The 13,533-nt window shown below is 53.6% G+C and overlaps 3 protein-coding genes across 6 annotated transcripts; 1 reads left to right on the top strand and 2 right to left on the bottom strand.

The window, feature by feature from the left end:
- The first annotated feature begins 1,111 nt into the window (after positions 1-1,111).
- On the top strand, positions 1,112-2,559 carry TMEM205 (transmembrane protein 205). 3 transcript variants are annotated; one of them, XM_030226641.2, is made up of 4 exons: positions 1,112-1,249; positions 1,369-1,474; positions 1,570-1,733; positions 1,916-2,559. In XM_030226641.2, exons 2-4 carry the CDS (start codon positions 1,375-1,377, stop codon positions 2,213-2,215), a joined length of 564 nt encoding a protein of 187 aa, XP_030082501.1. In that variant the 5' UTR covers positions 1,112-1,249; positions 1,369-1,374; the 3' UTR covers positions 2,216-2,559. The 3 variants fall into 3 exon arrangements, with proteins under 3 accessions (XP_030082501.1, XP_030082500.1, XP_009087166.3); XM_030226640.2 differs by having other exon boundaries at positions 1,112-1,253; XM_009088918.4 differs by having other exon boundaries at positions 1,112-1,474.
- Positions 2,560-2,692: 133 nt separating this feature from the next.
- TTC4 (tetratricopeptide repeat domain 4) lies at positions 2,693-11,007 on the bottom strand. The gene is made up of 10 exons (XM_018912480.3): positions 9,846-11,007; positions 9,658-9,775; positions 9,419-9,580; positions 8,466-8,543; positions 7,600-7,724; positions 7,230-7,316; positions 6,633-6,847; positions 5,435-5,516; positions 4,284-4,366; positions 2,693-3,382 (listed from the first exon to the last, which is right to left on the bottom strand). Exons 1-10 carry the CDS (start codon positions 9,933-9,935, stop codon positions 3,283-3,285), a joined length of 1,140 nt encoding a protein of 379 aa, XP_018768025.3. The 5' UTR covers positions 9,936-11,007; the 3' UTR covers positions 2,693-3,282.
- A 133-nt stretch (positions 11,008-11,140) lies between these two features.
- PARS2 (prolyl-tRNA synthetase 2, mitochondrial) lies at positions 11,141-13,259 on the bottom strand. 2 transcript variants are annotated; one of them, XM_050977249.1, is made up of 4 exons: positions 13,122-13,241; positions 13,036-13,071; positions 12,866-13,005; positions 11,141-12,585 (listed from the first exon to the last, which is right to left on the bottom strand). In XM_050977249.1, exons 3-4 carry the CDS (start codon positions 12,985-12,987, stop codon positions 11,157-11,159), a joined length of 1,551 nt encoding a protein of 516 aa, XP_050833206.1. In that variant the 5' UTR covers positions 12,988-13,005; positions 13,036-13,071; positions 13,122-13,241; the 3' UTR covers positions 11,141-11,156. The 2 variants fall into 2 exon arrangements, with proteins under 2 accessions (XP_050833206.1, XP_050833205.1); XM_050977248.1 differs by lacking the exons at positions 12,866-13,005; positions 13,036-13,071 and having other exon boundaries at positions 13,202-13,259.
- Between the last annotated feature and the right edge of the window lie 274 nt (positions 13,260-13,533).

Below are 13,533 nucleotides of genomic sequence, written 5' to 3'. Positions count from 1 at the left end.
GGAGCATCCCTGGAGCACCACTGCTTCATCCCACAGAGAAGGAGGGACCTGCTGGTGACTGTCCCTACCAGCCCTTCCCAGAGCCCTTTCTTTGCCCTGCCCATCAAATGCACCCATCTAGGACCAATTCAGCAATCAATCACCATTTTTTGTCAACCCCTTTAAAAAAACAAGGGAGTTACCCCTTCCAACCTGCAGCTTCTTTGCATGAAAACACCTTGGAGCTCTCACTGCTAATTCCTGCATGGAGGCAAAGCATTGGGAGAGGCAGATCTGGGAGCTTGGGAGCAGCAGGGCTCTGTGCTGGCTGCTGGCAGAGCCCACCACTGCCTTCCTGTCCAGGATGATGCAGAGAACAAAGCCCCACCTAAGGACCACGGCTGCCTTCCCTGGCCCCTGCCATCCAGGATGGAGCAGGGAAAAATCCCCAAAACACCAAGAAGCTTTTGGAAAAGAAAAGGCCATGAATACAGCTGGGGATTTTACAGGCCAGCACTGCAGTTGGTTGTGGGTGCCTTCTCCAGTGTGCTGCCATCATGAGAAGGTTTAAGGACCTGATTTTCTGGATGCCTAAATAAATACGTGGAGCTAATATATCACAATACAGGGCATATTTATCTGCTTTGCAGGAGTGGGATAGAATTAGACGGCAGTGTCTCTCTCAAGGCCAGCCCTGCTGTAATTCATGCCCCGAGGCAGCAGCCGAGGGGAGGAGGAGGAGGAGGAATTCTGCAGGCAGCAGTATTGATGGGCTACTCCCAGAAGCTTTGTTTCAATTAATTTTCAGAGCTCTCCTTGCAGTGGATCAGGCAGCTCTTTCAAATCCTCCTTCCACCCACTGCCCGTGCTCTTGTGCAGGGTCTGGGGCAGGGGGTGACCCTGGGAGCCCCCCTGCTCCTTTGAGCCCCAGGCTTTTGGTTCAAAAGTGCAGAAGCTGTTGCTGTTTTTAAACAAGGGGGCTTCCCCCTGGCCAAGAGGCCTCTGATGGCCACAGCGTGGGCAGGTGTATTTGACACAGCTTTTCTCTTCCCCTTTTTATTGACTTTCTGCTCGTTCCTGCTGCCAGGGGTCAGTGGGGCGTTGGCTGGACTTTGCCAAAAGTCCACCCCAGCCATGTGGCTCTCAGGTGCTGACGCAGTGCCCTGCCCTGAGATATGAGGGGACTGAACAGAGGCTTTGCAGCCCGGTTGGGTGTGTGGTGGTGAGGCTGGAACGAGGCTGTGCCAGCTCCAGAGCTTTTCCTGAGTAGGCAGGTTTGTGCACCTGAACTGCATTTGCCCTGCGAGCAGCAAGGTGACAGCAGCAACCACAGCTCGGCGCCGAATTCAGGGTGACCCGGCTGACATGAAGGGACTTGTCCCCATCCAGGACGCCATGGCAAGTGACACGGAGCCCTCCAACGCCATCAAACTGCTGCACCTGCTTTTCCTCTCCACCTCCTGGGGAATGCAGATCTGGGTGACCTTCGTGGCCGGTAGGTTGGGCTGTGCTGTGCTGTGCTCTCTGCCCAGGGGGGTGGCACAGGGGAGGGGGCTTTGCCCCAGCACTTACCTGCTCTCCCCCTCCCAGGGTTTGTGATGAGCAGGCACCTCCCTCGCCACACCTTCGGCTCCATCCAGCGGGAGCTCTTCCCCTACTACTTCCACATCAGCTCCACCTGTGCCTTCCTCAACCTGACCCTGTTTGCCATGTCCCACCCCAGCGAGCGGCTCGGCTCGGAGCACAAGGCCCAGGTAGCCTCCCCCTTCCTCACACACAGCCCAAACCCCTTCCTCTGCTCCTCTGGCTGGCTTGCAAACTATGGGAGACCCGTGCACAGTTCAAAGCAGCCCACAAGCACCCCAACTGCAGCGAGCCAGGGGGTCTGGGGGAGAAATTTAACCCACCAGACGCGGGGTGGCTTCGCTCCCTGCAGATCATCATCTTCCTCGTGTGCATCGCCGCCTCTGTGCTGAACACGCAGTGCTTCGGGCGGGTGGCCTCTGACTTGGTGGCTGAACTGCAGCGGCTGGAGAGCAGCCACGGGCTGGGGCAGGAGCTGGGGCTGGCAGCCCACGAGCCCCGCAGGCGGCTCCGTGCCTCCGACCCCAGCTACGGGCGGCTGGCGCGGCGCTTCGCCCTCCACCACGCTCTGTCCTCGCTCTGCAACCTCCTGTGCATCGTGTGCAACGGGCTGAGCCTGCACCACCTGGCTGGCCAGCTCTCTGCCCTCTGAGGGTACTGCCAGCTGGTGGCTGGGCAGTGCCCACCCCCTGCTGCCCCGCTGTAAAGCAACTCCCAGCTCTGGGCATTAAACTGCAGCATCCTCGGGTGGAGAGACTCTCGCTGTGTTGAAATTTAGGGATAGTGAAATGGAAGTGTTTTCTCTAGAGCTGCCTGCAGCCAGCCTCTGTGGTGGAAGCAGGAGTGTTTTATGGCTGAACAGCTTTCTAATGCCCTGTGCACTGGCTGTGTCTACAGCTACAGCGTGCTTTAGACATTTTACATTCCTGCAGAAGAGAAAGAAATGAGAGATTGAGAATTACTTCTGATTAAAAGCTAATACAGAAGTGCAGAAGACCCTGCTTGTTGGCTGAACCAGTTAATGTAATGGATAAGGGTGTTATGCTGGGGTTTACAATCAGTGTCTGTCATTCTCTGGTACATCACAAGGTGAGACAAACTGTTGTCTCATTCATTAGCCAGAAGTCAGTCTACTTAAAATAGCCATGTTTATTCCAGGTTCTGTAGGACATCCAGTAAGGTATCAAAAGGGTCAGTCAAACACTGCTCCAAACAAACAGCTCTGCTGCAGCCTGGCCAGCAGCACAGCCAGGCAGGGACAAAACAGCAGCTGCTGAGTCCCAGGCAGGAACCCGACTGCATCCACCCTGCTGCAACAGGCAGGCACCTCCCCAGGCCACTGCTGCTGAACCCCAGCAGCCACAGCCCACCTCCGAGCAGATCTGGGATTTTCTCAGGTAAGGAAGTACGTTCCCAGCTGCTCTTACTGCAACCACAGCCAGTGCTTGGCACTGCTTCAGGTTTATTTCAAAACCACATGCAGCCTATCATAGAGGAGACCTTCTGCAAGCCAGCTGGGTTCCCTTTTAAAAAAATAATCCCCTCATGTTAGCCCTTCCTCCTCCTGTGCTGCTCCCCTGGAAGTTTCCCTGTGTGCCAAGATTATTTTCCTCCCCTGAAGAGTGCAAGGCATTTTTGTTCAAGCAGAAGTCTGCAGCCTGGAGCTGGGCTAACAAACAGCAGCCTCTTGCACAGGATTCCTTGTTTCTTTCTTGCTCATTACAGTCGATGCACTTTCTTGCCAGAGAAGTATTTCTTAGAGAAAGGAGAACGCTTGGCAAACACCAAAACTGTCGGGGTCCCGGCCTTTACAAAATACCTGCAAAGATTAAAAGGAGTCCTTGGCTTCCTTGTAGCTGGCCTAGTGTCCTGCAAAGCAAGTGACTCCTGCCCAGCTCCATAAAGACTGATCCCCCAAAGGCTGGGACAGAGATTTTGTGCTGATTAGCAAAGCCTCTCAGAGCCAGGGCTAAGCACATCCAAGGAGAAGTGTTTTATGAATCAACTCCTCTCCCAACAGCTTCTTTTAATTAAGACAGCTGTTACTCTCCCTCTGGAAGGAGGGCTCTTTTGCAGCTGCCCTTACAGCCTGAAACCTGAGGGCCTTTGGACACTGCTGAGTTTTATGGAGTGACAGAGATCCCGCTCCCACTGCGACAGACCGAGCCCCCCACGCTGTGCAGCAGCTCCAGCCAGCTACGAGATGCTGCAGCTCAACAGCACAGGCTGCACAGGAACTTTCTGGCTTCACAAACAGCAAATTCTTCTCTCTCAATAACAGCACAACTCCTGAAAGGCAGTTTCAGAGCAGAAGAGTGCTGCGTGCTGCGCCGGGGGCTGCTCGCGCGGCAGTGAGAACAGCGAGAGCATTGTTAACTTTCAACATGCTCTTTAGAGGCTGCTGCCTGCTTTTCTTTTTCTTCTTCTTTTTTTTTAAAGTAGTATTGTGTAGATGGGATCTGGAATAGCTCTTCTGCGCTGCTCAGCTGTGCCCAGCTCTCTTTCCCATCTCCACCCAGGCCTGGAAAGAGTTGTTCATTTTTTTGGGGGAAAAAACCATGGAAATCACTAAAGCCAGGCACAAAATCCATGCAGGTTTATACCTTCAAGAGGCAGGACTATTAAGTCAGAGAAGAGTTAGGACTATTTAAGAACAGACTGGACTTAAGGCTCATACTTTTTGTCTTTTTTCCACTGGACATGGACAGGTACAGCCTCACCTTTCGTGCTGCAGCACCTGTAGCAATGTGTGTTCTGGGTTCACCTCATACAATTCTTCTCTTTCTTCATCTTCAAAATAGAGCTTAAAAAAAAAAAAAAAAAGGGGGGGGATTATTAAATGCCTAAGGTACATGAAGGAAAGCACTAAGCTGCTGAAAGCTCAGTAACAGCACACCAATATCAGCTGGGGTTTACCAAACCTCTGTAGCTTGACCTTACTGTTGGATGCAAAATTCAGCAAGGCAGAAGTTGGTTTGTGTGAATTCCAGGTTTTCCCTGTATAAAGCAGCTCAGGCTCTCCTGGCAGTGGCAGCAGGAAGGCAAAATGCACAGGCTGTTCCCAGGCTTTACAGGCAATCAACCCAAATCTAAGGGCTGCATTTCAACAGGTGAAATGCAGCAATGCTATGAGATAAACTGAGTGGGTTTAGAGGTATTTGAACAAAACAGAGTTGATTTAAGAGATTAAAATCCAGCAATGGCGCCCTAGACTGTAAATACACACAGGATTTAACCTGGAAAAGTGCACATCCACTGTCCTTCTGGACCTGTCTGCTCACTGTACACAGGATTGTGCTGCTGCTGCCTGGCACAGATGACACTGGAGTGGAAAATGAAAAATAAACATTCCTATCCTTCTATGTACAACTTCAGAAAAATGCTCAAAACCTGCTGCACCAACTCACAACCCTCTTTTGCTGAAGTGTTGATAGAGATATATTATCTAGATCTGATTATGTGCTCAAGTAACTCCACTTAGTTCTGAAAAGGAATTATTTTTAAAAAAATACTTTCTTATTTGTATTGAGCAACTCCACGATGCAATTAAAAAAGCAGGCCACTTACAGCTTGATGATTTAAATCTTAATTATTGCTGCAAAGATGGAATCTAAGCAATATCTACAAATACCTTCTGTCAAATACAGTGTAAGTGGAAGAGAACTTCCATTTTCGTCAGTGAATTCTGCCAGCACACGTGGACAATGTTTGAGTTTATAGGTGAGGGTTTTAAGCTCTTGATTCCCATCTGTGCAAGGTAAACAGATGTCAACACTTTCATACCCTCAGAGCTGTGCATTTTCTCACTCCAGAAACAAGAAAACCCCACAACACAACAACACTGAAATTGAAGGAAAGTCAAAATTCTCACCTCAAGATTGTTGGGAAGGTATTTTTTTTCTAAATCCCAAGGAGGTAATTCAGCAAACATCACCATTAAATGATCAATAAACCTAAAAGCCAAAATACACTTGGTCAGTTTAGACAAAGTGCTCAGCTTCAGTAACTTGTACACTTGCATTTGAATGATGGCAAAAATACATTAGCAAATTAAACAGCAGATTTGAAAAGAAGTTTAGATCACCAACAGTTCCTTCCCTTCAAGCTCACTTTCCCAATAAATCCAAGGCCCTGTAACTCAGGTTATTGGCTTCAAATTTGAGCAGTACAACAACTAATTATTTTTAACTTCACATTTTCACACTGAAAAAGATGCCAAATAAACACCCTGCACTTTGTCTAAAATGGATTTTCCTTTGACACAGTCCCATGCTTCACCACATCAGTGAGGAGAATATGTCTGTGTGTCAAAGGCTTCTTTATTTTGATACTTGAGAAGTGTTGGGAGGCCAGTTTGTCCTAAAAATCCATTTCCACTTCCTTCAGTCACAAAAAAGCACAGTGAGCACCACCATAAAAGTACTAAAACCTGCTTGCACTGTAATTTTAAGTCCTAAATTTATTAACAGATCTGAGGAATGTATCTTCCAACAAACAAAAAGTTACAAATTCCAAGTCTGTTTAACACCACAAGATGAGAAATTGAAGTTAACATCAAGGAGAGTGGAATTCTGAGCTTGCCAGTCTGAAAGGGCTGGAGCACTTCAGTCACATCTGCAGGAGGCCCTGAGGAGAACTTTGGGGTCACTGCTGGCTATGAGAGGTCCCCTTTGGAAGCTTTTCATAAATTTTAAGTTTTTTTTTTCTGAGATCTATTTGGAGGGCTTTGAAACAGCACCTTAATGAATCTCTAAAATCCACACGTGTGGATGGTCACAGGTATCCCTGGCCACTAATTAATTACTGGCCTGAGTAATTGCACTGCAAGCCCCTTCAGCCACCCTGGCTAAATGAGTTTATCTGCAGCATAAATTTAAATAAATCACAGAATAATTCAGGTTGGAGAGGACCTCAGGAGGCCATCTAGTGCAGCCTGCTGCCCAAAAGCAGGGTCAGCTGTGTGCTTAGACATCTGGGACTGCTCCAGCATGGCAGTGCTTCACCTGCTGCCTGTTCTCATCTGCTCCAACACCTCCTCCATGCAAGAATGCTGCTGGCAGGGCACTCACCTGGAGCTCTCATGGAAAGCCACAGTGAAATCTGTCTGCTCATGCTCAGGGTACAGGAAGAGGACAGGCCAGCTCAGGCTGCCATCAGCATCCAGGTGCACCTTTGCCCCTGTGGCACTGCCAGAGTGGAACCCATCCAAGGATATCTCAGCCAGGCCATCTGACACTTCCTCTTCTTCATCTGAAGGCTCAAGAACCAGCTTGATATTTCTTTCCTGGAGGGGAGGGAGGGGAAAGACCAAAAACCAACTAAAAATCCAACAGTTATGGTGGGGAGGATAAGAACAAAAAAATTAGCAGTCAGTAAAAGGTCAGATTATGTTCTTGTTAATGAGTCAGCTGCACAGCTTTCCCTCAGTATCAGACTCAGGTGCCTGGACTTCCCAGCAGAACCCAGAACCTCAGCCAGATATCCATAAACAAATGAGGAGGGGTGGGAATCCAGAGGAACCCACATGTGGAGAGAAGAGCCTGAGAAAAGATGTGGAAAGGGATGCATCTAAAATCCTTTTCTCTGGGGCCTGCCAGGCATCACTTCAGGGTGCAACTACACACACCATCAGCTCCTGAGAACATTTACTCTTTCAGAGAACTCACCTTTATTGCTGCAAGCAACATCTCCTTCTGACACTGCTCCTTGCTCTCCATCACCTTTGCTTTCCTGGCATCCCGCTCCTGAGTTCGCTGCAGGTAAGAAAGAGATGGACTGAGGTCACACAGAGCAGGTCAGTGCCCACACAGAGCAGGTCAGTGCCCACCTCTGCTCTTCCCTGACATTTTCTCCTGCTGGAGAAATCATTTTGGGTCACCAAGAAGGTCCCCCCCAGCTCATCCCAACACACAGCCCATGAAAGCACCACTCAATCCTGCCTGGGGACACCACAGCACACAGAAAGTTGGGGGGAGCACCCTCCCTCAGGGATCCCAGGGACAAGCACTGCAGATGCCAGGCTGCCTTCATCCTTACCTTTAATTTGTCAGCTTTAGCTCTCATTTCCACAAGCTTTTTCTCTTTTGAGTCTATTTCCAAGCCCTCCTCACACCATGCTATTGCTTCCAAGAAATTCTTCAGCTCCATGTGACAGAGAGCTCCTGGAAGGATGAGTATTTTAAGTTTCCAGTGTTGGAGTCAGTGTACAACTACTATAAAAGTGGTGATTATAAAGACAGTGCCTTCTGCACTAAACATTTCTGTCTTGTGTGGTCATGTTCAACCAGAAACTTCCAGCAGGTCAGTTGAGACGAAAATTTAAAGCATTTCATCAGTTCTTATATCACTTAGACACAGAAATCAGCAGAATTATGCTAAAAGTGTCTGTTACAAACATAATTTTATCATTGCAATTAACATTTCAGTATTTGGCTTGTTAGGAAAAATAAAAGGGGGATTTCTGTGGAGTGGAAAAAAAGAACAGACCCCAAAAAGAGTATTGTGGAAAACAGGAAAAGTTATCCTGTACTCCACAGAAATGGGTCCAGTGTCTCTGATAGATATAGGAGATGAAGAACAAAAAGATATTTTGATTGAAAATGCAAAGCAAAAGGCAGAGCTCTGTTTTGGGGAGAAACAGCAACAACAAGTGAAGATATCTCTTCCAGTAACTGCTTTCCCTTTCTGAAACGAACTCTGCCCAGAAACAAAGTACGATGCCCACTCACAGTAATTTAAGCTTTATAAACACAATTATTAAACACACAAGGAAACAAGGCAACAGGTGACAACAGCCTGTTTCAGGGCTGGTAACAATAACAACACAATCAGTAAAGATAACATCAGCCAAGTGTTTGGAAAGGAGTCCTGCTCCATGCAGCAACAGCAGCTTTAACTCTCACCTCTTATGATGGCTTTGAGATGGGTGGGCTTCAGCTTTTTGGCTTGGATGGCATCATTTAGAGAAGAACGGTAGTTCCCTGTAAAGCAAGTAAAAGTGCTCACTTGTACTTAAAATCTATTTAAATCCTTCACTTGTATTTAAAATCTAACCAGACACCAAGGTGACAAAAAGGTTTATGCAGAGACCCTGTAATTCACTGTTCCTACAATCACAGCGAGGTGAGAGGAGGGTAAAAAAGGAGCAAATTAAGAAAAAGAAGTGAAAGGACAGGGATCAATCACACAGGTGAGAGGTAAATAACATGGTGTGAGCAGGTCACCTCCCTGCTGCCACACACAGCAGCATTAAAAGGGCAATGAACAACTTCCCTGCTGGTAGGATGGTGATAGCTGTAAGAGAATCACAGAATTATTAATGTTGGTAAACACCACCAAGATCATCAAGTAATGGTGTTTAACTAAATGAGGGTAGACTTACATTAGACATAAGGCAGAAATTTTTGACAATGAGAGTGGTAAGGCACTGGCAGAAGTTATCCAGAGAGGTGATAGGAGCCCCATCTCTGGAAACATTCAAGGCCAGGCTGGGCAGGGCTCTGAACAAACTTGTTTAGTTGAAGATGTCACTGCCCCTTGCAGAGGGGTTGGACCAAAAGGCCTTTAAGGATCAGCCATCAATTCCAACCCAAACCAGTCTATGATCCCAAACCCCACTGTTTTTGCCCTGTCCTGGAGCCAAGGCTCGAGCAGCAGGTAACAGCTGGAAGGAGCAGAGAACAAACCCTGCACGCACCCATGAGCTGAAGCGAGCCAGCTCCTCAGGCTTCAAGGCGCCTCCTTCTCACGGATAAGCTATCACACAACCAAAACAAACAAAAAGGAAACCCCGAACGGGGAGGAGAAGCAGCTCTGGAGCGCGGAGCCGCGTTCCCAGGCGGTCGGAGGCCCTTACCCAGGTGGAAATGTGCGGCCGCCCGGTTGGTGAGCAGCACCGCGTCCAGCTCGGCGTCCCCGCACCGCCTCCGCAGCCCCTCCGAGTAAGCGGCCAGCGCTCTCCCGTAGTCCTTCTCCTTGAAGTACTCGTTCCCCTCGTTCTTGTACATCCTGGCCAGCTCTGCGGGGATTCAGGGGGTCAGGCTGGGGCAGGGTTAGGGCTGGCATCTCAGCCGAGCACGGCAGGGCAGGGCGCACCTGCGGGGCTCCGCTCCTCGTCGAACAGCAGCGACTGCAGGCAGGCGAGCTCGGGCTGCCGCGCCGCGTCGATCTCGGCCGGGCAGCGCTTCATGAACATGGGGATGGCCTCCAGCTCCTGCGGACGGACAGATGGACACGCATACAGCGCTCTGAGCCCGGCCCCGCTCCCGGCCCCGCCGCCTCACCTGCTCCCACGTGTCGGGGTGCAGCGCTCCCCGGTACCGCGGCGGCGCCGCCGGCGCTCCGGACACGCCGTCCTGCTCGGCCTCCGCCATGCTCCCGCTGCTCCTCCTGCTGCCGCCCAGCTCCGCCTGCGACCGCCCCCGCCGCGCCAGGCCCGGCCCCGCTCCTTCCCATCAGCACCGGCATGCCACCCGCCCCGGCATCGTACCGCCACCGGCATCAGACTCGCCCCGGCATCCCATCGGCACCGGCTTCCCATCCTTCCCGGCCTCAATCCCGGCACCCCTCCTTTGAACCGGCCCCAGCATCCCACCGGCACCGGCATTGCACCGGATCCGGCATACTACCAGTCCCGACATCCGACCCATCCCAGTATCCCACCGGCACTGGCATCCCACCTTCCCCCGCCTCAATCCCAGCCCCGCTCCTTCCGAGCGGCCCCGGCATTGGCCCCAGCCCCACTACTTTCGACTCCACCGCCCCACCACGCCCAGCCGGGATATTAAGGAAAAAGTTCTTCATCAGACGGGTTGTGAGGCATTGGAACAGTCAGGGAAGTGATGGAGTCACCATCCCTGGAGAGATCTAAGGGGCAGTGGATATGGCACCTGGGGACACGGGTTAGTGGTGGCCTTGGCAGCTCAGGTTAATGGCTGGACGCAATGATCTTAAAGGCTTTTTCCAACCTAAATGATTCCGTGATTTTATTACAGTGTTGCTCATGATCACTAGATCTCAGACTGAGGAGCTGTGGCACAGGGTGAGGTGACCTTTCCAAGCAGCTCCCTGTCCTGTCAGTGCTGCTCGGATAGCACCAAGCAGTTCCTTACGGGAGCCCTGCCATGGCAAGCTTCCATCCTCATGGGACCTGGGTGTTTCCAAAGAGATGCAAACAGAGGAAAGTCCCCTTCCTTCGTCTCTCAGAATCCTTCATGCTGAGAACATGGCAGGGAGGGGAATCCTCCTGTCCCTCTGTGCACTTTTGGCTGTCCTGTACTCCTGACAGAGGCCATGGCCAGTCTGTCCCTGCCAGGCAGCAAGGGGATGGCCCTTCCAGTGCTCCCACAACCACTCGAGGCTACAAGTGCTGGAAAAAGCAGCTTCCAGGGACCTGTACCCCGAGGGAGGAATGTCCCCAGCCCTGTGGTGGAATGTGTGCTGATTCCAGCTCAACCTCAGTGCCTGGCACACCTTCAGGACACCATGGCTGGCTCTGACATGAGCTGGATTTGCCTCTGCTCACCCAGAGCCATCGCCAGGGCTGCTCAGATGAACTCACTGCAGCAGACATGACGGATTCAGAGAGGAGCCATTTAAGGGACTTGGACTTTACTCAGCAGCTCCATAACCCCGTCTTTGGTGAGGAACAAAACTTCGCCGGCATTCTGATTCCAAACCTCAAAGACTGGGGGGTCCTCGCAGACCCTCTTCCCAGCCACCACCACGTAGGGATAGCCCAGCCTCTGGGCATCCTTCAGCCTCTTGCCGATGGTCAGCTGGCTCCGGTCGTCCAGCACCGCGTCGCCGGCGAGCTGGGGCAGCGCCTGGGCCAGCTCATCATACAGCCGCTCCAGCAGCGCCGCCCCCTCCTCCTCCTCCCTGCTGCCCCTCTTGGGGGGGATGAAGCACACCTGGTAGGGCGCAATGAGGCTCGGCCAGCGGATGCTGTCCTCGGTGGAGAGCACCTCGATGGAGGCCGCCAGGATGCGGGTGACGCCCAGGCCGTAGCAGCCCATTTCCGCCAGCTGCGGCTTGTTCTCGGCAGAGGAGAAGACGGCGTTGGCGACCGAGGAGTACTTAGTGCCCAGGTAAAATGTGTGCCCCACCTCGATGCCTTTGGTCTCAGTGAGCTTCTCCCCGCATGTGGGGCACGAGGTCTGCTCCCCGTTTACAGTCTCCACATTGGCCGCGAAATGTCCCTGAGGGCACAGCAGCAGCCTGTCCTCGCCGATGTCCGCTGGCAGCTGGAACTCGTGTGACGTGCTGCCGCCGATGCTGCCCGTGGCCGCCTGCACCTTGACGAAGGGCAGCCCCAGGCGGGCGAAGAGGCTGCAGTAGGCGGCGCACACCTGCTCGTAGGTGCGCCGAGCAGCCTCCTCGGAGCTGTCGAAGGTGTACATGTCCTTCATGTAGAACTCCCGGCTGCGCAGCAGGCCGAAGCGGGGCTTGGGCTCGTCACGGAACTTCCTGGTGACCTGGTAGAGGCGCAGCGGGAGCTGCTTGTAGGACAGGCCGCTCTGCGAGGCCACCAGCGCCGTCACCAGCTCCTCGTGCGTGGGGCCCAGGCAGTAGCCGTGCTTGTGCCGATCCAGCAGCCGGAACAGCTCCGGCCCCATCTGGTCCCAGCGGCCGCTGGCGCGCCACAGCTCCGCCGAGCACAGGCTGGGCAGGTTCAGCTTCTGCCCGCCCACCGCCTGCATCTCCTCGTCCATCACCTTGATCAGCTTCTCCATGGCGCGCACGGTGGGCGGCAGGTAGCAGTAGCAGCCGGGGCTGGTGGGGTGGATGAGCCCTCCCTGCAGCATCAGCCGCTGGCTGCGGCAGCTGGGCTCCCCAGGCCGGGCCTCGGAGTCCGCCTGGCCGCCCACGGGCAGGGCCAGCGGCTGGAAGAGCTGCGAGAGCAGCAGGCGCCTGGCCCTGCCCGCGGTGCCGCCGTGCCGGGCCCTGGCCCCGCGGTGCCGGGCGCCCAGCGCGGGGACTCGGCAGCTCCTCAGCAAGGCCTCCATGGCGGCACGGAGAGGGCTGCGGAGGGAGAGGGGACAGAGCGGGGTCAGGGTCTGCAGCCACCCTGACAGCGACACACGGGCTCCAGAGCTCGCACGGACCCACACACACCTGGGGGCACACGCGAGCGCTCTCCGGGATGCATAGGTCCCTACACGCACGGGAACACCTGAGCACGCACCCAGGTGTGCACATGCAGGTACCCCGTCACACCCGAGCGCTGCTCAGCGCTCACACAGCCCTGCACGCTTTCTGGGACACATGGGTACCGGGCACGGACACACCCGCACACACACACCTGGCTGCACGGGTGCACACGCGGGAGCGAACGCCTTCCGGGGATACAGGTACGGGCACGGACACGGACACGTGGGGATGCCGCGGGGGAATACCTGAGCGCACAAACACCCTTGAGCGCATACACGTGCACACGCACACCTGAGCGCACACTCACACCTGTGCGCACACCTGAGCGCACACACACACACGTGCACACGCACACACCTGGACACACGCACACACGTGGACACACGCACACGTGCACACGCACACACCTGGACACACGCACACACGTGGACACACGCACACACGTGCACACGCACACCTGCACACGCACACCCGCGCGCGCACTTACACCCGCGGGGGCGCGCGCCCGGCCCCGCCGGCGCGGCCAATGGGGAGCCCCTCCCTGTCACGTGGGCGGACACACGCGCGGGGAGAGATGGGCTGCGCGCGCCGCTCTCTATGGTTCCGGCGGGCGCGGCGGGCGCCCCCTGCCGGGCGGGAGGAGCGGCCGCAGCATGAGGGGGACGGTGGGACAGGGCCCCCACAGCGCCGTCACCGTCAGGATTTGGGCTCACACAGGACTGGCACCGCCACGATTTGGGCGTCCCTTCCTAATTAGGACGCCTTTCCAAGGCTTGGAAAACCGAAAAGGTGTTGGTTCTTGGGAGAGGCTGCTGCTGT

Source organism: Serinus canaria, chromosome 8, assembly GCF_022539315.1.
Source record: "Serinus canaria isolate serCan28SL12 chromosome 8, serCan2020, whole genome shotgun sequence".
Classification (NCBI taxonomy): domain Eukaryota; kingdom Metazoa; phylum Chordata; class Aves; order Passeriformes; family Fringillidae; genus Serinus; species Serinus canaria.
This window is presented reverse-complemented; position numbering and strand designations above follow the sequence as displayed.